Source organism: Ischnura elegans, chromosome 3 (assembly GCF_921293095.1).
Source record: "Ischnura elegans chromosome 3, ioIscEleg1.1, whole genome shotgun sequence".
In the NCBI taxonomy this organism is placed as follows: domain Eukaryota; kingdom Metazoa; phylum Arthropoda; class Insecta; order Odonata; family Coenagrionidae; genus Ischnura; species Ischnura elegans.
The window spans coordinates 55,159,647-55,181,721 of NC_060248.1; the positions used below are offsets into that span (position 1 = coordinate 55,159,647).

At 38.5% G+C, this 22,075-nt stretch overlaps 1 protein-coding gene across 4 annotated transcripts in view; it reads left to right on the forward strand.

Moving 5' to 3' along the window:
- The first annotated feature begins 459 nt into the window (after positions 1-459).
- LOC124155810 (probable cytochrome P450 6a13) overlaps positions 460-22,075 on the forward strand; it is a 34,963-nt gene continuing 13,347 nt past the window's right edge. Inside the window, exons 1-3 of one of the 4 annotated variants that reach the window (XM_046529933.1) lie at positions 460-589; positions 15,582-16,732; positions 18,095-18,157. In XM_046529933.1, coding sequence (XP_046385889.1) covers positions 15,694-16,732; positions 18,095-18,157 — 1,102 coding nt within the window. In that variant the 5' untranslated portion in view covers positions 460-589; positions 15,582-15,693. Of the gene's footprint in view, positions 590-15,281; positions 15,310-15,441; positions 16,733-18,094; positions 18,158-22,075 lie in introns of those variants that run through there. The other 3 variants (XM_046529935.1, XM_046529931.1, XM_046529932.1) reach the window with 3 other exon arrangements.

Genomic DNA, 22,075 nt, shown 5'->3' on the forward strand with positions numbered 1-22,075 from the left:
GTGGGTACCATCCTTCCCGAACAACGCCTGGTGGCTTGTTAGTAATAGTATAAAAGACGGAGTATAGCTGCATGTCGCGGCCCTACTCAAACGCATGATTCATTAAACTTAATCAGACTATGGTACTTATTTCTTTATTTTCCCCATATCGGTGGGGCCGGGCCCACTCCCACCATTACGTAAGCTCGGAAGAAACTTAAAATCGTGCTCACTATTTACCAAACGCTATAAAATAGTCCTCGAGGGGAATGTAGACACCATTATCGAGTGCTTAGATTGAGGCGGCAAGGCGATTTCGTCTCGAAATGAATGAAATTACATCGCTTCCGGACCGACGGATGTTTGTAGGTTTCCATCGTCTGCACGAACTGCCTACCTGCCCCTTCCCCAGATAGCGGAGCCTCTCCCCTCCCCGTAGACTGACAGAAGGAAGCAACGCTCCAGCATCGCGGCAGTCATGCCCTGCCCATCGGCGAGAGAGCACGCTTCATTGAGCCAAGCTCGCACTCCCGGAGAAAACGCTTCCCACGCCTGTGTGACTTGATAGCCGTTCGTCCCTGAGCTTGATTCACTTGAGCATATAGCCAAGGTACGTCCGAGAATCTGCATGTACCCACCACGAGCAGAAGAACATAAGGGAACTAGCTTGGGAGCGGAATAAATAGAGGGTTACGTACACCAATCCTAGGATTGTGTTCCTATGATCTAAAAAAAACCGAGCTCCAAAATTTAAGAAGCGCAAAAGACAGATTAAATAATTAAGATGCATGGACATACCCGGTATGCCACTACGATTTATGCCTACCATAGATCAGTTTTTCGCATCAAATGGTGTAAATATTTTACTTTGTCAATAGCATTCAATGATATTCAAAATTAGGCATTTTTCACGATGTAGGTAATACGGTGTCTCAAAAGAGGTAGGTAGACAGGTTATGTATAATTTTTTACCACAATTTAGTACTGTACGATTCGAATCGAAAGGAAAACAGAGTACAAAGTTTAATAAATAGAGGCAAATGTTTTCAATTTTTTGGTGATCTGAAATTTAATTTAAGAATTTTTCTACCCGGATAAACCTAGTACCGTGGTCAGTCGCGGATCCAGGATAGGGACAAGGGGGGGCTAAGTGGGGGTCGGAAAAAATTACCATTCTATCTCGTGTAAATTGGATACCCAAGGAAGGGGCTATACCCCCTTAACTCCCGAATAGATCCGCCACTGACCGTAGTCATGGTACTTCGACCGTAGTAGCATGACCGCCAGATAAGTTTGGCACCATTAGAACATGCGAGCGGAGAGGAGTAGACATACGTTTCCACAATTTTTTCTGCTGCAGTGTAAATTCTAGAGTCTAGAGGGTCTAATATACTCCACTGAGAAATATTTCGTGATGCTTAGTATTTTTACAAGGCAGCTAAACTTGCAGTTAACGGTGCATCTGCGAGCGAGCAGGAGATTTGTGGTGGTTAAATGCAAAGCATTTCAAATCCCATAGTTCGTTTTTTGGATTACAATCTCAATCCGAGAGTGGAATTTTGAAAAAAAATGCGACTAACTAAAGACTTTCAATTAAAACAACCCCGCAAGCCTTTACACGGATACCATTCACCAATAAGGTGCATGTAATAGTGGCTCATGCATGGCAAGTGGTCAGTCAAAAGCGGAAAGTTTTGGAACATTTTTACATACTTGTTCGGAAATTCTGCAGCTCGTTACGATCCTTATAAACTGTCTGGGAGGCGAAAAAAGACAGGACTGACCAATAACCCAAAATTGCGTCGTTGTCAGTTACCAGTGCTCGAAAGGGAAGGATAGAAGCAATCAGGTATTAAGACTGGAGACGCAGGAATGAAGGCAAAGACGATTAACTGATAGGCTAATGAAAGCGCAATTTGTCTTTTTCTTGCAAATTCCTCTCTTGTACACTTGATTTGCGAGGAAGATCAAAGCTAATTGATAGACCTGGGGTGTTACCCGTGGACACCGATGATTAATTTAAAATTTACAGCCGAGCCACCGAATCGGTCCAGATAAAGACCGTAAATCTCTCGAAATTCACTCCGTGAATCTGTATTATTCAATCTGTATTTTGCGCTTCTTAAATCATGGTAGTCAACTTTTTGTATTCCATGACAATGCAACCCTAAGATTGGTTATCTAAGTTAATGCGTTTCAGCAATTTTTGATGCCTCATAGTAATTTTTTTCCGGAGGCTCTCTTTCATTCACTGAAACATATTTCGCGAGGCTTAATATCTTTACAATGCTGCAACCGGTATATCAATTTTGAACCGGCTGCAAAGCAATCCTAAGGTTGGTTAACTATTTCTTACTTTCCCTTGCTAGTTCCTTCGAATCCCTGGTATTCTTCTTCTTCGTGCGCTTCCTAATCTGTCCCAAGTAGGTACTTACATATCTTGGTACATTGTCTCTCTTGGTCTTCTTCAAGGGACTTATCCTTCAGTTTTCCCGCCATTACATTCCTCGCGTAATTGCTCTCTTACGATTATTCACTATCTCCTTCTCTAGCATACAGTCCTCCACAGAGCCCCTCGTATTCTTCAGTACATTACCAATTTTCCGTCGTCAGAAACGATTTAGCGCTGTACGGACCACCAGGACGGCATGGATGTCCGCGCGTCGCCGGGAGTTGAAAAACGCGAACGCAGTAGAAATCGCATTCTACGGCGTTCCGTTCACTAGTGTAAATTGAGATTGTAATAATAGCTAGATAAAAAGTCAGATGATCCAGGAAAAATGCCGGGAAAACATCTTAAGGAAGTCTGGAATCCAAATTTTTTATTCATTCTGCGCATATTTAATTTGTTGGTGATGATTCTCTGATTCGACGATAACTAATTTGCATACACGTTTCTCACATGTATATCTGGAATGATTAGATTGGAAGCGGCTAAGGAGCCATGGAATGCACTTTGTGGTAACATTAATTTTAAAGTTCAATTCATGCGTATAGTATTGATACTCATTTTCTTGATTACAATGTACATACATAGACATCTTTTTTTGGAGAAGCGACATAATATGAACATTCCAGAAACTAGTAGAATGTCATTAATCTAAAATAGCCACCATGAAAACTATGGATGAAAAATATATCACTGCATTTTCACGATCGCTTTTTCAGGTCAATTTACTGCGCGCGTGCGATTTTTTCCGTTCTTTTGTCAAATAAGACGTGGGCGTCGTCGCCTCTTGCCCTTTTCGCAAGCCACCGAGGCCGGTCCGCGGGAAATCGCCGCGTTTGGTTTTGGCGACACTTTCCTCCCACTTCGTCCTACCCACGAATCATTCATTACGGAACATTCCAAACATATTTTTTCGAAGATGCTTTACTCTTCCACTCTCGATGATCTGTTTAATCATCAGGTGGTACAAATTAAATACTTTTTGGAATAATCGAATTTTATTTCACCCCAAGAAAAACGTGTCACGTGGGAAAGTCCCGGATTACTGTCGGCGACAAAATGATGTGCCGCTTTAATGTGCAAATTTATGTCTGGCCTCGTATGCATGCTAAAATAATGAATACACTGAATTTAAAGAAAATTTTATTTTAACTTTTGAGTTTTATTTTTGTTTCATGAAAAATTCAAAAATGTAGACACGCTAATGCATTAAATGAATCCGCGCATCGTAAGATTAGCCGTTTTGTCAACTTCATGAACTTAGTAACTCAACCTTGGGAAAACTACAAAGTTTGCATTATTCATCTTCCACAATAAGTTGAAAAGTTAATAGCAATTAATAAAATGGCTTTGGCATATTTTAGAATATAGAACATATTTTGCAGTTGATTAAGGATATTTTTTAAACATTATCTAGTCCTACAGTGTACACCGAAAGAAAAAATTAAACTGATTCAAACACTTTTTGATTTATTTGTAATTTTTCTATGATCCACAATTACACGATTTGTGTTTAGCATGAATTATATACGGATGTTATGAAAATATGCCTGAGTAAACAGGTGCTGCGTTGCCTATTCTTACGCGCGAAACTCAAAAAGATTATTCGGGTGAACTGCAACTGAAATATTTTTTTTCGAGCTTCAGGAAACTTTGCGATGTTCAAATATCAAGCTATTAAGTAAATCGATCAATGCTTAACGTGCATATTGCATCATTTGTCCTTATAGTCAAGTGGCCCTCATTTCATGGGCTTCGAATTTCAACGAAACAGACCAGACCCTAAAATGAAAAACAAAATAGTATGCCTTTATGGTCCGGAGTTTTAAAGTAGTCGTCTTCAAAAGTTAGTTTTATTTTTCATTTATCATTACGCAATAGAGGAACTCATTGCTGAGGTACTGGTTTCTCAATTTGATCGTCAATGTTCTCTCAACTAATAAAATATTATTAGTCATCTGGGAAATTAGCCTCAACTATAATGTCCAAATACCTCCTCCAATCCCCAAAATTTTTTTGCGCTCTCTGTGAGCAACCGCGTTCCTTTTCCTCAATTATATCGTCTCCATAATTCTACATGATCATATCCGGAACGCATTCTCATTTATTTTTTTCAAGTCTCCACACTTCACACCGTATAACGCCAGCCTTCTCTTTACATTCTCGCAAAATAGTAAGTTCGATAAAATATTATGCCGTAGTCTCAGGCTACCAATTTTTTATTTGCTTGAAAATAATGTCCTGAGATAATGATACGAGATGAAAATTTTACGATCATGCGTTGATAATACTTTTTCTGTCAGAAATGCATCTGGTAGTACGTAACTACATAACTAGTAATTTTTCTTATTTATACTGAAGATATTTGAGATAAATATCTCCGGTTTCTCATTTTTTTTTCAAGTGTTTGCCATAGATGAAGAAAGAAAAAAAAGACTTCACGCAGTCGTGAAAGTTCACATCCAGAGTATTTTGAATACATTTGACAATTTGGGCCGCATACAGATACATATGATTTAACAAACGATGGCAAAATACGTAAACACCTTTTCAACGTAAATTGTACTTTCCGTTATTTTGACCTTATAATTATATTCCTTAAAAACCTCCCTTATTAAAAGATACTGTTTACGTTATCAAAAGCTAGTACCTCAACGTAGTGACAAACCATTTTCTACTGCATTTAGTGACAGTATTTTCAAATGATGACGCAGGGAAATGTTTTCTTCGATCATCGAAAAGAACACTAATGATGATTGAATTCATTGGCACGTTAAACTAAATTGTGAGGGTGAGAAGCCAAGGGGTGCGAGTGATTTATTTTTTGAAACAGAGGTACGAAATAAAACAAACTAGATCAAATAGATATTTACTAGTGCATTTGATTTTCCACTCGATGTCAGCACAGAACAGACACTAACATCTCTTGGCTACCAAGATTTTGCATATTTCTTTTATCAATTTCTGCACTTAGCTTCGTTTAGAAAGAAAATTACTTGTAACCTGTACTAACTTGGATTACTGTAATAACTAGGATTATCGCCCCTTGAATTATTATCTTAATCATTCTTTGAGTGTGCATTAATATATTAGGAAATTCCATTAAATATTTAAATTATCGACCCCCGATAGTGGAGAAGTTGATACTCAGGTCAGTAAATATCCCCATAAGAACTAAAAATGCGGAGAAATTTCCCTCGGTCGAAGTTACTTTTCTGTCATTTTCATGGCCATTTGAAATTTCCAGAACCCTTGTTTTCAATAAAATATTATTAGTCATCTGGGAAATTAGCCTCAACTATAATGTCCAAATACCTCCTCCAATCCCCAAATTTTTTTTACGCTCTCTGTGAGCAACCGCGTTCCTTTTCCTCAATTATATCGTCTCCATAATTCTACATGATCATATCCGGAACGCATTCTCATTTATTTTTTTCAAGTCTCCACACTTCATACCGTATAACGTCACCCTCGAAATCTCACCACGCCAGTGTATCTACCTTAATATTGAACTTCAAATAGCCTTGAAGGTGGCTGGCGTTACTTTGTGAACTCCGGTCAAACGAAATGGAAATTATCAACGTATGCAGAGAAGATTTTTCGGGTTTTCCACCGTGTAAGGTCCTCAGTATCTTCTTCCGACGTTTCGATGTGCAACTCGCTTATCGTCCTCAGGGATTTAGGAATCATTGGATGCGGTATGAAACCCCAGAAATCTTCACTGCCATTGTTCGCCGGGAAAAAAACCAGACATCACATCATATGTACTACAACTGTGCGGAGGGCCGGGAGGGCTTTCTCTTCGTTTGACACGAGCAGGAAAGACTTTTTTCCGCCAGCAAAGCGCTGAGTTGGCACGTTGACGTTTTGTCAATTTAATAAATCTAGCATTAATCATTTTACGTATTCCGAGATAAATACGTGGAATGACGTATACGTATTTCAAGGAATAATTACAAAAATCGTTCCAACCACGTGGCGATGGACCGTAGCCACCCGGTGGCTACTGATGGACTCTCTTGTTTCGGGAAAAAATTAGTATTGATAATCGTTTTAAACTAACGAAGCATGGACATTTTTATTTTAAACATGTTTTATGAAATGGATAAATATTATTTACAAATTCTTATTTCTTTTATGGAAAGTTTTGCTGAATACGAGACGACAATCGAGTTATTCGTGACCGAAGTTACACCTACCGCCGCGAAGTGAAAAAAGCAGTGCTTAATTTTCAATCATAACGCAAAAACATTGGCTAAGAATTTGGAAAAATTATTTCACTCTTCTTTAAATAATATTTTACCAAATTGTTATAAAATATATTATTTGTTTCCAAAAGCGACAAGTTATAATTATGAAAAAGCCTGTAGTGATGTTTTACGGATCTTAATGGCCCAGGCAAAAACTGCTCCACACAGTAGCGTAGCCAAGGGGGGAGGGGTCCGGACTCCCTCCTCCCCGAAACATAAAAACACATCGTTTTCCTTCATAAAAGAAAACAAAATATTGAAAAATTATGAATTTACAAAATGTTTCTTTGACAAATGAAGTTTTTTCGATTATGAAAAGTGTTAAAATTAGTTTAAAACCCTCTACTCAGTGCTCTGTTTTTCAAAATTTTCCCCCCTGGTTTTGGACCCCCGCCCCGAACGAAATTCCTGGCTAAGCCACTGGCTCCACAGCTATTACCACGAAGGCAAAGAGTTATAAAGTATAAATATGGGAATCGGGCTGGTGCGGTGGCTAGAGCGTTGGTTTCTCAGGTTACACGGGTTCAAATCCCGGCGTAGGCAGAAATTTTACAGAGGTTTCCCAATCCTCGCTGGAATTTACATTGTGGCCACTGGTGCATCATTCCTTCCGACGGATAGGACGTTAAACTTTTGGTGTCTTTCGTCAAAAGTAGGGTAATGTCGACGCCGAATTTCTTTACACCACCCTTACCTATCCGTACCTCATTACGGAAAAAACAAGATTTGATGGTGTCAGGCGTCGGTTGCATTCTCCAAAAAATGCCTTAAAATAGTTGATTTCATTCGATTAATGCATCAGTACCACACTCTCTGAGATTATGGTCGTGATTTCATTTTTTGCTAAGGCGACCAATGGAGGGAACGATGAAAATTTTATGAACTGGGTCAGAAAACCGTTGAAGCTGTCACAAATCGATCTTCTGAGTCTCGAAGAAAATTATTATTATTTTTTTAAGACGTCGATTTTGACATTCCTATGGAGTGGGCCACGAAAAAATAGGACATTGGAGGGATTTGATACTTCCAATTGGCATAGAGTGAAAGCGAGAGAAATTGGAGAATAATGAGTTGGGAATGTAATTCGGAAGGGTCAAACCAAGATGCTGCGTAATTTTCAGGAGGAAATTCGACGAAAATGACTGCAGATAAGTCAATAAGAGGAGCCCAAGTAAGAGGGCACAATAAAAAGAATCACTACTTCTTACGATCATTCCTTTCTAGCTTCATATCAGGGAAGTACCAACATTGAAGAAACTACTGAATGATTTAGCCAAAGAATTTTCGCGTGGTGATAACATACTATAGTATGAGCGATGTACATTTTAATACCAATCACAAAACCGATAAAAACGAGGCAGAAATAGAAACCAAACAAGATACTGGATGCTGTTAGTACTTTGTTAATATTTCTTGGCTAGCTTAGAGGATCTTATGGAAGATGAATAGTTATTACAATTTTAAATGTCAGTATGCAATACATTAATTTCGACAAGGTTTTTAAAATAAGTGAGTAAGAGAAAGCCCGAAATTTCATTCCACAATTTGCTTCTTACAGTTCTCCTTATCTAAATCTCCGAATACTTGTTGAGTATCTGTTAATTGCTTGTATCACTATCAAGTAAAACAGAGATAAGTTCTACCTACTGAATTGGTTTTTGATCTGAGACTCAATAAAGATTTCTGGAATCAATGTTAAGAAAGTAATTTTATTTAAGTTTATCAGTTGTTCAAATACGAGAGTGATTGAAAATCTTATCAAACGCACTACATCCGGCGAAGACGAGGAAGAAGATTCACACAAATCTAGTTCATTTCTCGTCAACGCAATTAGCGCATCCGCGAAGCACAAAATTTCCGAAATTGAGATAGTGACTTATTCAAGACGTAGATATGATAAAAATGAAGCAACGCGTACATGGATACTCCGAAATTATTGTCATCAATTACGAAAACACACTTTGGTTTACATGAGTAATAGTAACTTTTGCTGATGCAACCAGGAAGACGGTCATTCAAGCGTATCTTCCTTCAATATTGACTTTTTTATGCTGATATGACGGACCAAAATTGCCATTTAGCCCGAAGATCATGCGCGAATTCGGGTCGAGATATCGTTATGCAAGTTTCCCTTGTGCATTTGCGGGACTGAAAATTCAATTTAACTTTTTAATGTAACATACAATGAGATCGACCAGAAGGTGTACGTATAAGCCATAAAATTCAGTGAAGAAATTTTAATCAAAATGAATCTGAATGAGTTGAATTCCATTGGAATCGGTCACGTTTTTTTTTGCGAAGATTATGATCCTATCGACTATCCTCTCATTGCTTAATATGTCCCCAGAGAATTACCTATATTCAGTACCTTTTTTGAAAAATATTAAATATAACAGTTTACTATTAATTTTGTTATTTTACAGATTTTTTTACAAGCAGGCAAATCGTTCTTAACGTTAAATGCGCTTTCAATAAGCGAGATGTGAGAGAAAATATTCAAATTAGCTCTCTACTATAGCAAGCGTTCTATCCAGCTATTCATATGAGACTGCGCAAGTTACCGATTATTACTGAAAAAGAAGGGGAAAACTTTATGTCTAAACTTGTGATAAAAATACATTACTCAATCACTAGGCTCAAGCATCTGCTTCTGCTTTAATATTTCGTTGTTGACCATAAGAGTAAACTGATCAGAGTTCGGTAACATTTAAACCGCAAGAAAATGCAGCAACATTTGAATTGCACGAAAATGTCCAATTTTATCCTCGCACAATTTTTCTGTAGTGGTTATTAAGCTCTAGATGTGTATATTTTAGTTAATTAAAATAATACTTATGTATTCACAATTTAAAGTTTCCTAAAAATCACTCTATCAATGCTGATTGACGACTGACGGATTCACACACACCTCACTGAAGTTTTTTTTCATTTTTTATTAATACGATATATTATATTTTAAGCCACATGGACAATACATTAGGGAATACTTTTGTTACACATTGATAAATGTGGTCTCAAAAGATGAAGGTTCTTCAAATAGAAAGGCAAAAAGACTACACGCTAAAAGTTTGAGGATCGAAACAGAAGGCAAAATTCCAGAGAAAAATCTGAAAATGTGTCCTAGGTACGAGAAGACGGAAAATGCCCATGCTAACAAATGTATGTACCTAAATTTTTCTCCAAACAAAACTCATGAATTTTTCTCTCTGATCCTCACAAAAGAAGAATTCTCCGATAGAGCCAAACTAATTAAGAAAAGGCCTTCACTTATTTTTCTCGTGCGCCCTCTGCGACATGATGGATCTAGATTTAACTGCGATTAAAAAAAAAATGACGACGAATTTCACTCAAATTGGCTTCGTCTGTAACTGGTCTACTTGGATTTTGTGCAAATTCCTATCGAAAATATTTCATTATTTCCTACCCGATGCAACCAAAATCAGCTGATAATTAATATTTCGCTTTATTATACAGCGTTGAATAATCTACAAGTTAACGTGAGAATCGTAAGGCAGGTTGGACGAAACTGATATTCCTACACTTAATTACCACAAACAAAGATTTCGATGCCCTCCTCTGATTCGGAATCGTGCGATTAAACGTAATAAATTGGAGAAAACGTGAAGCTGTAATAGTTCCATCACTAATTCAGGTTTACACCTGCAATCAAATATTATTTTCGTGACTTTCGTAATTTTTTATTAATTGGTAGACCACGTCGTCAGCAGCTATCATCGACTTGGAGATTTCCCTCCCGTAACTCTTCCACGGTACTTCCTTTCCAGCGACTTACACATCACAGCGCCTACGCACACTCCTCGTCATGCGCAGTCTTTACAAATGAATTTGCATTATTGAGTAATAATGAGATTTGAATAGCTTTCCTTAGCTCTGAGTTCTGGTTCGTGTCCCGATCTTCCCACTTAATTCTTTATCTATAAATCATCCATTTTCAGTCTATCATTGTTTACAGGCGGCTGCAATGCCCTGGACTTCGCCCCACACGTTTGTCTTCTCTACGGCGCAGTAATTATAAATTAGATCTCTATATCTCATCTGCATAGATACTATTTTCGATATAGGTGAGTTTCACAAATTCCATCAAGGAAGGGACGTGCCTGAAAAAAATAATTTTTAACTTTCGAGGTATTTAGAAAATATCTCTTCTACGAACTCTTAATGGTACATTTCCTTTTTCGATCTTCACTTCGCTCAGCCTATGGGCTTCACATTTTAAACCAAGCTATCACCACGAAAAAAGGTGATGATAAATGGTTCATGTTAAATTGATGAATTGTTTCATCACCACTGGCGAGAGGAAACAAAAGGCACTTGACCTGTTATTTCAAGAGTTTGTTTCGAGAGGCTCCTCCTCCGTATTCTGCCTAGATATTCATGATGAACATATTTCATCTCGGAGAAAACTCGTTTGGCGTACGGATATACTACTAAAAGAGTGCACTAAAGTGAGCGTTCATAAATATGCATGGGCCATAGATGACTCCTAATGCCTGAAGAACCAATGAAACGAGATAGGTGAATGGGTTGGCTCTTGGTAAACACTTGCTTCTTGGAACTGAATGCGTAATGAAATGAATAAGAGATTGAGAGGTAGTTGGAGACAGGGGCGCAGCTAGGAATGAAGGCTAGAGGGGGTTTCAGGCGCAACTAATACTGGGGGGATGGCATACCCGCCAGGATGAGCGAGGTGCGGAGGCCCTCCACCAGAAAATAATTAAGATAAATGGTTTTAAATGGTTAGTTTTACGGCCTTCTGAGGGATATTTTATTAATCCTTACACTATTATATAAGTAATATTAATTCAATTAAGTAAAATAGATGCACCCTAAAAATTTCTGTGAGCTCTGGGGGAGGTTTTATCCCCCAAAACCCCCTCCTCGCTGCGCCACTGGTTGGAGACTCTTTAATATATTTGACTGTTAAATCACTAAAAGTGTAGATCTCACGTGAGGTCAAGCATGTGATATAATGTTCCTTAGACTTGTAATACAGTTATCTTTCTCAAAACATTTGAGTGAGATATTCACTCCCGTAATTGCGAAGAGTTCATTACAGAAAAAAATGTTCTCTTAACAACTAAAATTATAATAATTTCTACAATTTTCCGGCTTAATTGACTCGTTCAACTAAGTTTTATTTTATTATAAATTTATAGAAGTAAATTAGTGAGACCCATATTTTTTAATTTTATTTTCGATCCGATGCCTACTTCACCAGCAAGTTGATGATGACACGAACTCACGCTGCGAGGATCACAGCTTATCAACTGTTTGTCAGCTTCTTGGAGTTCGTTTTTGTGTACTATTGTTAGCCATTCCTTTCATCAATGGAATATCCTCCCTGGACAAGCAAATGAACCTGGACTCTCATGGTGTCACCAACTCATGAAATGTGGGCGGCAACTATAACTTGTTTGAAACAAGGTGTTTTTAAGTGTTTTTTTCCGAAGCACCTATGCAATTGTTTAAAATATTCCTCATTCGCGACCGGTGACATAAAAATTTTTAATCAAGCCAAAAAAGTGGATTTATTAATGCCATTTTATATGAATTTGGTGAACCATTTCTTAACCATAACTATGTATGATAACTAATACGAAGAATTATTTTTAAAATCGTCTGTATGATAGTGAAAGGCCATTTGTTAAAAATAACTAGTGTAAACGTCTAATAAGTCTTCATAATTACGATACGCAGTTCTTATCGTCGTACACGTACAAACTGCGTCAGTAAACGTGTAAGAAGCAATATTCGTCTAGTTCACCTTATAGCCTATTTTTGGGACATTTCAATTGCATACTCAGCTCACTTACTTAAACATATAATTTATTCTGCGTAGTCCAATGAAAACATGAGGCAAAATCAACCACCGAGAAGGATTGGTAATAGAACTTTTAAGAGAAAAAAAGTTGTGGCCTAAACTTGGCGCTTATAGACTTGAATTTCTAATTCCCTAATGCTCATTTCGCTTTAAATGCATGCAGCAGCCTTCCTCTGGCTTTGAACGGGATGATTTCCATTTCACGAATTTACAACGAAGCAAAACAATGCCGTACATTGGGTGTGAGCAACCACACCCCGTAACAGCTGTTTGTCTGGATTTATTTTTCAACACATATTGAACTCATGCCAGCACACTTTTGAACGCTTCATTGAAACCCCAATAACAGCAGTGAAAGAATATAGGTGGAGAAATTTCTATAAAGTATGCCATGGATTTTAAAAACGATATATACTACGGTAAACCAATCTAAACTTTTCACTTTAGTGAATATGAGAGAGAAAACACGAAATATTTGTGAATATTTCAGTTTGTCTCACCGAAAAAAATCCTCGAATTTGACTGCGGAAAACATCTAAAATGATACTTCCTTGATAAACTGTTCACTAGAGTTTCTCTACATGGGAATTATAAGCAAGAAAAGAGAGTATTGACATTTTAGTGGATGTGAAGCTTTATTGGAAAAGAAATTAAGCACAAAACGCGAATGATGATGGCCGGCGTAAAAATCCAAACTATCTCAAAATTCGTCGCAATCCTCCACCCCCCCCCCCCAACTTCCTTTATAGCACCCCTGAGTGATGAGATACTCCCGAAACAATAGAACCGACATTATTCGATCGAATATTCAAATCTCTGCCCCATCTCCACTTGTGAGCAAAATTTATTCGTAGTAATTCTGTTATAATTCATTCTAATGAATATTTGGCGGGAATATCCGATAGAAGAATTTTGTAAACGGATTTTTGGTTTGATAGGCAGTAAATGAAGGCGATAGGTGAAATATAATATAAATTAATAATTAAAAATAATTTGAATACATTTAACTTCGCCTGATATCCATTAACTCCCAAGCAGAATATCAGCAATGGATGCACAACATTATACCAAAACGATATCGAGGGCTGCACAAAGATATGATAATCTAACAGGTATAACACACTAACTTGCAGAGTTCTCCGTCCTAGCATCAACCGTCGCAGTAAGATTACACACATTCTGCTTTTGGGCAGTTAAAAAAATTCAACGGTAGAAACGCCGGAATGAGGTATTTGGAAGGAAAGTGAATTTTAACTATCGTTCCCAATGATAAAGACAAAATGTATGCAAACCCCGGGCATCTTCGAAATAAAGTTTCCGCGGTATTTGTACACCCATAATTTACAATTTAACAGCAACTTCGAGGTGGTTTCAAATATAACAGGATCAAAACAACGATCAACTTTAGACTCCTCTTCAAGCACTTTTGTCATGTGAAAATCCATGAAAAATAGACTATCCCATCAAGTAGAGGGACATCTTAGGCTAAAAAAAAGTTCTTAGCGTTCTTATACTTTCGATGTACAGTAGTCAAACAGAGAAAGAAGGGAATATTCCAGTCATTCAAACGTTTTTTTCTCTCCACCACACCCACAGATGTCAGTTCCCAGAAATTAGCGGATACTCTGAAGAAGATAACGCCAGAGAATGTAATAACCTCACTCTCATCTATCATAAAACAAATAAACGCATGGAGGGAAGCGAATTGGAAGGAAATGAAGCATGCAATGCGACCGTGCCATCATCTGCACGCTACTCCGATGGCTAAGAACGAAACGATTGTGAAGTTTCCAAGGTCGAGGCAGAAAAAAAGTCAGATTTCACCGATACTTTGGTACATAACACACTGGGGTCTTTGTATTCATAAATTTACTGTTAGATAAAAAATTAAGTGCGGTGTAATTTAGTCAAGTAGCGGGTAATTGATAGCCTTTAAGTTAATAATTTAGAGGAATGAACTTTCTAAATGCATTCTACATTCATGCAGAAACTACGAGTGGTTTTTGGTGTAGTTTTGTTTCCGGTTCTTGCAAATGATAGGTTCTTTTACACTCAGCGAGCTAAGCATCCATCCTCACTCTCGACATAATTTCATTATGGTGGTATAAATCTGCAGAAATATTGGTGGAGTTGAATTTTTTGTCTCTTTCTGACATTTGGATCAACTTTTCTGTTACTAAAAAGATAGCGAACAATTATTTGTCATTCATGGTAGAACAAATAAACATTGCGGTTTGCATGATGTCTAGTATGTTTCTGATATGCCTTCAGATCCAAAATCTCAATAATATCAACATCAAATAAGAGACGAAAGTTAAAATTTAGGTAAATGAAACCAGATACAAGTTTCTTCCATATTTTTCATATTAAAATAATGTGAGATCAAGGTGGACAGTGGAAGACGCTTGCTTGCGCTTAGGCGCCACCCCGGATTGACTGAGGATACCGCGTTGGAGTAGCATGCGTGTGGCACATGTGTGTAACACGAAATCCTGAAATCCTGTGTGAAACACCGACTGCTGGTCACTTCTTCAAGGGAATGATGCTGGAATTTGTTTTTGCTGCCTTATTTATTTCAGGTGGGAGGGGTGGGCGGAGGGTGTGAGGAGTGGGGACTGGAGGGGGATCCGCAACATTTCGTTATCTTCCTCACTCCCTCCGCCCACCACTCCCACCTGAAATAAATAAGGTAGCAAAAACAAATCCCAGCATCATTCCCTTAAAGAAGTGACCAGCAGTCGGTCGCGAAACGTCGGGGCAATCTCCATTACGACACGCGGCATACACCCGTATGTCACTCTTTTTTAAAATTAAATCTAAGTTCCATTTGTTTACATACGTGTTTGGTAAAGTAAATATACGACTTGCATATTTCTTGCAACTGTAGACGAAGTTGTTGGCATTTTTGGTTGGTTGCTATGGGTCGCCTCAAATGTTATTTGATAATTGTTTTCTTTTGGCACCCGGCCGTAAAAGAAACATTCTCTATTGTCAATGATCACATGCTATCACAGAAAATGACAAAGTTTGAGTTAGTTTCAAATGGCTTCATTTATTTCAGCAAGAAGTTATTGGAGCGCAATCTAAGTTCAAGACACTCATTAGCGAGGGCTGGCGGACAAGAGACTCGGGAGAAAGAAGGCTTAAATCATTCGAAATACCACAGGCTGGCGATGTCCGCATTTCCTCCAGAAATATCGTGGGATTGGGGTTGGGCAGAATATACGGCTCTCTCTGTCATACCACTTACCTACGTGCTCTACAGGTATTTATACGCTTCTCTGATCGAATGGAGGCAGAATGGCATCCCATACGTTCCAGTACGGCCTCTCGTCGGAAGTATCGCCGATGCCGCTTTGGTGCGTAAATCCATTGGCGAGGTGTACGCAGATATTTATAGAGATAACCAGAGGAAGAGATACGTCGGATTCTACCGGTTCATGCAGCCAGCAATCCTTCTCCGTGACCCATTACTCATCAAGAAGGTGATTGTCACCGATTTCGAGTACTTCCCATCCAACGAGGTGAAGGGTGACACACAAGTGGACCCCATGTTCGGAAGGCACCTCTTCGCACTCAGCGGCGAACCATGGAGCAGGATGAGGGGCAGTTTCGGGGAAGCATTTACGAAGGACAGCATTCGGGAAATTTCTGCACTCTTCCCGGAGGTGAACGATATCCTCAAGTCTTACCTGGACATAAAGTCAAGGAAAGGTGGTGGAAAATGGGAAGTTGATTTGATGGAGCTTTGCACTAACTACACCACGACGACCATGTCCACATGTGCTCTGGGAGAACTCGTCGATTCCATCAACAATCCGGACACAGAATTGAAGCACATGGTGAGGCTACTGACGGAGCCGACACCGAAAAGGGTCATGTCTCAGTTGATCTTTCTTCAGGTTCCTTGGCTGGCCAAGCTACTGAAAATACCGTTCGTTCCGAAGGAAGTCAGGGAATATTTCAGGAGGACCGTTGCACATGAAGTTGAGAGGAGGAGGGTAGGGGGATGTCAACGTAACGATTACATGCAGTTGCTTATAAAACTATGGGATGCTGGGAGGTTGAGTCTGACACCGAGATGGGAAAAGAACATGGGCGATGCCCATAAAATAGCAGCCAAGCGTCACTCAAAGGCAGCCGAGTGTAAAAAAGAGACGGCCAAGGATCAAAAACAGGGAGCCAAAGGTCAAGGAGACGAAACCGCACAAGGTAAGGAGGCAGACCAGCGTTTTCATATCTTTTCTTAACAAAAGTGTCTTCTTGGTAGAGAAAACGGTCATTGCGAGCGAGAGGTACCACAGTAATTTTCTCACACACTTACCGTCCTCTTTTTAAGTCACAATTATACCACTCGTGTAGTACAAATCCTCGAGGGCCTTTAAAGCGATTCACTCACTTAGAAATTCCGCTTTCAGCTGAGAAAAAAGTAGAGTCCTCCTAGAGCTTTACTAGAAATTTAGCATATTCCGCATGAACTTAGGAATATGATGAAAAAGACTGTCATTTATTTAAAAAATCCGATTTTTCGCTATTTTCCATCCCATATTTTCCAAAACTTTTTACCTTGCAATAAAGGCCTCACCTTCCTCTTTCTCCTGTCTATATTAATTACTCCTGAAATCAAATGTTTTCGAGCGATGTTTTTTTTCCGTTGGGATACCTCTCGCTCACAGTTACCCAAGTCAACGTCTAGTAATTCAGATTGTTCAATTCTCAGCTCTCTGTGATACACCTCTCATGATAACACAATACCATTAAATCCAACCTGGATTTTCAAATCGCCAATAAATGACACAAATAAGCTAGCAATAAAATCAACAGATTTAGGCGTTACTTGGTGGAACGATGAGATATTCATGGTTAAATAAAAAACACAGTACTATTCCACAACCTTATATTTTTGTGGAATAGTACTGTGTTTTTATTTAACCATGAATAAGCTAGCAATCTTCTTTCAAGGAGGAAATTTTTTTCGAATACCTCTTTTTAAGTCATACTGATTCGATTGATGGTTGATTGCCGACATGCTTCACCAACAAATGGCATGTCAGTACTCAAATTCTGTCGAGTGAAATGCTTTTTCAAAGACAATCAATACTCTCCTCTATGTCTTATAAATTACAATCTGTGCTTCTAATTATCACAAACTCGCTTGTTGTTTTAAAAAATATATTGATTTGAAGGGTGGTTGTCTTCAACTCCTCAGCTTTCACAAAACTTTGAACACAGTCCTATACCTTATATTTTGTAATATCCTATTTTATTAAGGTTCTTCCGCGGCGTTTTTGCCGTAAGACTAGCGTTTCTAAAGGCCGTTTTACCCGGTACACGGAATTGCGCAGTCTGACGTACGTGTGAAGGCGCAATCAAAATTGCGTCGTGTAAAGCGGTGAATTGCTAGAACACATGCGAGAATGCGTGGATGCGAGACGGCAAAATAGCCCCTGTTCTAATTTCGTTCATGCATTCGCGCAATTCCACGCCATTTTAGAAATTAATGCAGCTCTAACCTGCGCAATTCCGTGTACCGTGTAAAACGGCCTTGATGCACTCATTGTTCCATGTTTGCAGCCGAGAAGGTGCGATCCCAGGAGCATACGGGGGAAGAAAGAATAGCGGATATAGTAGAAGAAGGTAAGGAAATTAACCAGCGTTTTCACTATTAATTAGTTACTTTGGCTGAACAGAGTGGCCACTCAAACATCAAACCTAAATTCCCTAATTTTTCAGACTATTTTCCGAATGTTGTGCACTGTTTGGTAAGATGTGTTTTATAGAATATTCACCTTCACAAGATACTAAATGCGATTCAGCGTCCACTTCAAAGTAAAATTATATTTTTTGCCAAATAAATTAAATTCGTGATATTAAACTTTATTTTAACAGTTATTAGCATCACTTGAATGACATGCGAGGAATAAAGTCGTTTGGCACGAATTGGTAAGCACGTTTGGCAATAAATGTTTGGCACGAATTGGAAAGTCATACATTTTAAGACAAACGTTCACTACATTCTGTACGAATGAAATATGGGAAATTTACACAACAGATTTGGTAAGCAGGGAAGATCAAATTTGGCTTTCACAGCAAATATTATTTTCCAGACTTATTTGTGATTTTTCGTGACTTTCTTAAAATAACCTGCTTAGATATAACCTGATTGTTGTCATCGCTAGGAGTCGAAGGAGTGCTTACAAAGAACTAAATTCATTAGAATTCATACTTCAGAAGTCTGACATAATTCTCTGACTTCTCACGTATTACATACGAGTATTCATCCTGATGTAAAAATTTCAGAGACACAAGACACATGTATCTTTCAGCCAGGCTTGATTATGAGGATATTTAGTTAACGAACATATTTCGAATTTTAAGCGGACGCTTGCTTTCTGAATTTTATACCATACATAATTGTTATTCTCATCAATTGTTTTAATGACACAATTATTTTATCAACCAAAGCGCAACTCACTGCACGGCTCTTTTTTTTTAATTTACGAACCGATGTATACGCATCCCAGGTGAGGTCTCCACCCATTGATAAAGTCTCTCCCCACCCGGCACGAGCAAAATGATGAACGAAGCTACCGAATGGCGTACGTTACATTGCTGATATTTACTCACTTTTTCGCTCATATTATTAACAAAACAGAGCAACCATTTTAGGACATGGAATAAATCTAAAAATTGCGATACAATAATTCCCAAATGTAATTGAAATTACCTTAAAAAAACAATATTTGACACGTATTGAAAAGTCATAAGTTAAAGACAAACGAACACAATATTCCGTACGAATGAATAGCCCATTCATGTAAACGGCTGTTAAAAATTCGTATTGAAAATGGGACCGATGGGTTATATATTATGGTTGAAAGATTTATTCATTTAGAATGAGCCAAAATATTCATAGAAAAATGCAAATTTGATTAAGCAAATTTCTACACTCTTATAATCCATTGCAATTATAGTATAACGACTTCGATACATCAGAGACATAAGTTTCTCAATATCCATCGCAAAAACTTTCGCCGTACCGTGATTTCGTAATGAGTCGTACCCAATTCATACAATATTTTTTAGCGCCCGCCGAGATCACTTGATCCTGAAGCAATAAGATGCCAAGTCTGTAAGAATGTGCAAGCAACCATCGAGTTTGACGAGTCGCATATTATCATAATAACCGTAGTTGTGACGTAAATATCAGAGAATGCCGTGTTTTGGTACAATTTTATTCTTTCACAAACTGCTAAGATTGAAAGTGCTATGTTGCCATTGCTAGGAGTCGAGGGAGTCTTTACAAAGAACACCATTCATTAAAATTCACACGTCGGAAGTCGGGTATTGAGCGCTCCTACCAACTTGTTAAGTGGTCGCCGAAGGTTTTCCTTCAAGTGCAACAGCAAACAAATCCAACATACACACACCGTCCATCCAGCACGAATATAAATGACTTCATGCTCATTACTTCACTTCCATCTTTCTTGATTCAGCAATCACACGCTAAAACTTTACTTTGATTACAATCATTTATGCGTGGTATCATGGAGTTACATTTGGGCGAATCATTCGATGAATAGTTTAACCTTATCCTAGTATTGGTACACACAAATAAAATTTTTCTACCTTACATTTTTATCATACAGAATGCCGAATATTATATTCTCAGTTTCCTTTTACTCGAACTCAACTCAAACGAATTTAAGATATGGTACGCCTAAATCACGTTTCTCTACCGTATATTTTTTATACTGAGCGCCTACGACAGTATTCTCATGACTGCAGCGAATTCAAATGAATTCATTCATCACTTTCATTGCGAATATCGGAATGCGGTCTCTGAAGAAACCAGTCCATGGCCTATATATTTGGCAGAAAGACTCTTGGGGGTCCCCACCGTAGGCAAAAGAATGTGGACGCATGTCGCACACCTGGTTGCACAGCTAGATATCATATAACACGCCCTTGGTCTCCACCCATTGATAAATTCTCTCACCGTCAGGCACGAGCAAAATGATGAAGGAAGCTACCGAATGGCGCTGATGTTTATCCATTTTCCTCTAATCGCTGATATTCAAATCTTTAATTAAACATTTCACGTGATTCTTTTAGGATCACGTTGGAATTTAATGTAATCGCATGCTCGTAATTAAGTTACTGGTGCAGTGCAGACTTGCGAATTTATTGCAAACCACAAATCGGATCCATGTCATTAAGTGATGATAATGGAGTTATTTATGTTATGTGGCAAGTAACATCAGAAAAATACAGTAGAACACAGAAAGCATTAAACAGCCGACACCAAAATACGCTATCATGTATAACCGGAAAAGAGGAGAGAACAGAGTTGAATGAGAAAGAGTTGATTAAAATGTAATTCCAAATATATTCAAGAAAGAGTTTTGAAGCTAAGTATTTCATATTCGGACAGGAACTGAAGGCGACGCGAAAGCGTCATGTGCCTTTTTACAGGAAAAATATGAGATTAGGATATAAATTTATGGTATATATTAATTTCTGCGAGCAATTTTTATTTTGCGCCGGGGTAAAATGCTGACTGCGTCATTGTAAGTAATACTGAAACAGATATTTCGGCTGCTGGACTTTTAGGCGGACGCGCTGAAGAAGGTATCTCCTCACTTGGAAATCTATGTACATGCCTATGATCAGATTTCACCGTGTCTAGTTGAAATTTATAATCGATGAATAGAAAATGCGCTCTCGCATTTTCATAATTAATTACTGATGATTTTATAAACCTTTTTAATAAGGTAATCTTTCGAGTTATCTTTAAAAACCGTGTCTAGTTTAACCTTCAACATTTTGAAATACACAAACTTTCCCCAAGATTCTGAGCTCGGGAAAGGAAATCAATTAAAGACGTCACCAAAAATATGAGGGTTTGATTTAAATCAGCCGCAAGGAAATTTTACTCGATGATCACAAGTGCCTTCACAAACATTTCTCTGAAATACTCACGTAAAAAAATACTGCAGTCGGTAAATATTATCACAACTAGAAATGATAGAGGTCTGCTTTGTTAGCTCCCGCGTAAAATCATCTTCGCGCCAGCTCATTGCTCGTTGCGAAATGTCCTCAGCGGCGATTCGTTGAACGTCTTTCTTGACGCTAGAGAGTCCAGACGTCGAGACTGGAGGCGTAAGATCCTGCGCAATGCCTCCTATGCTCCTATTCTCTGCCATTCGAAGCCTGCTACTCGTTATCCGTGCTATTCGCGTGTTCTCGAGAATTTGCAGAACGGTGTAAGGAGTGTTAACAGGGGAGTGCCGGTTTTATCCGAACGTCCGGTCGGAGATAAAGGATGAAGGAAATTGTGTAAGCTCAGTGTATGTACACTATGAGACTCCTCGGCTCCTAACCGTCTCGCAGTAAACGCCAGGAGGACGAAAATAGAGGATAATCAGGTCAAACGAAATTTACCTAGACTGCATCGCTGGGGAAAAAGTTCGTGCATATTCTAATGGGCATAGCAAGGATTCAGTCATTACTAGACTTAGGAGAAGGGAAGGGGCAGAAGACCTTTTGTCTGGT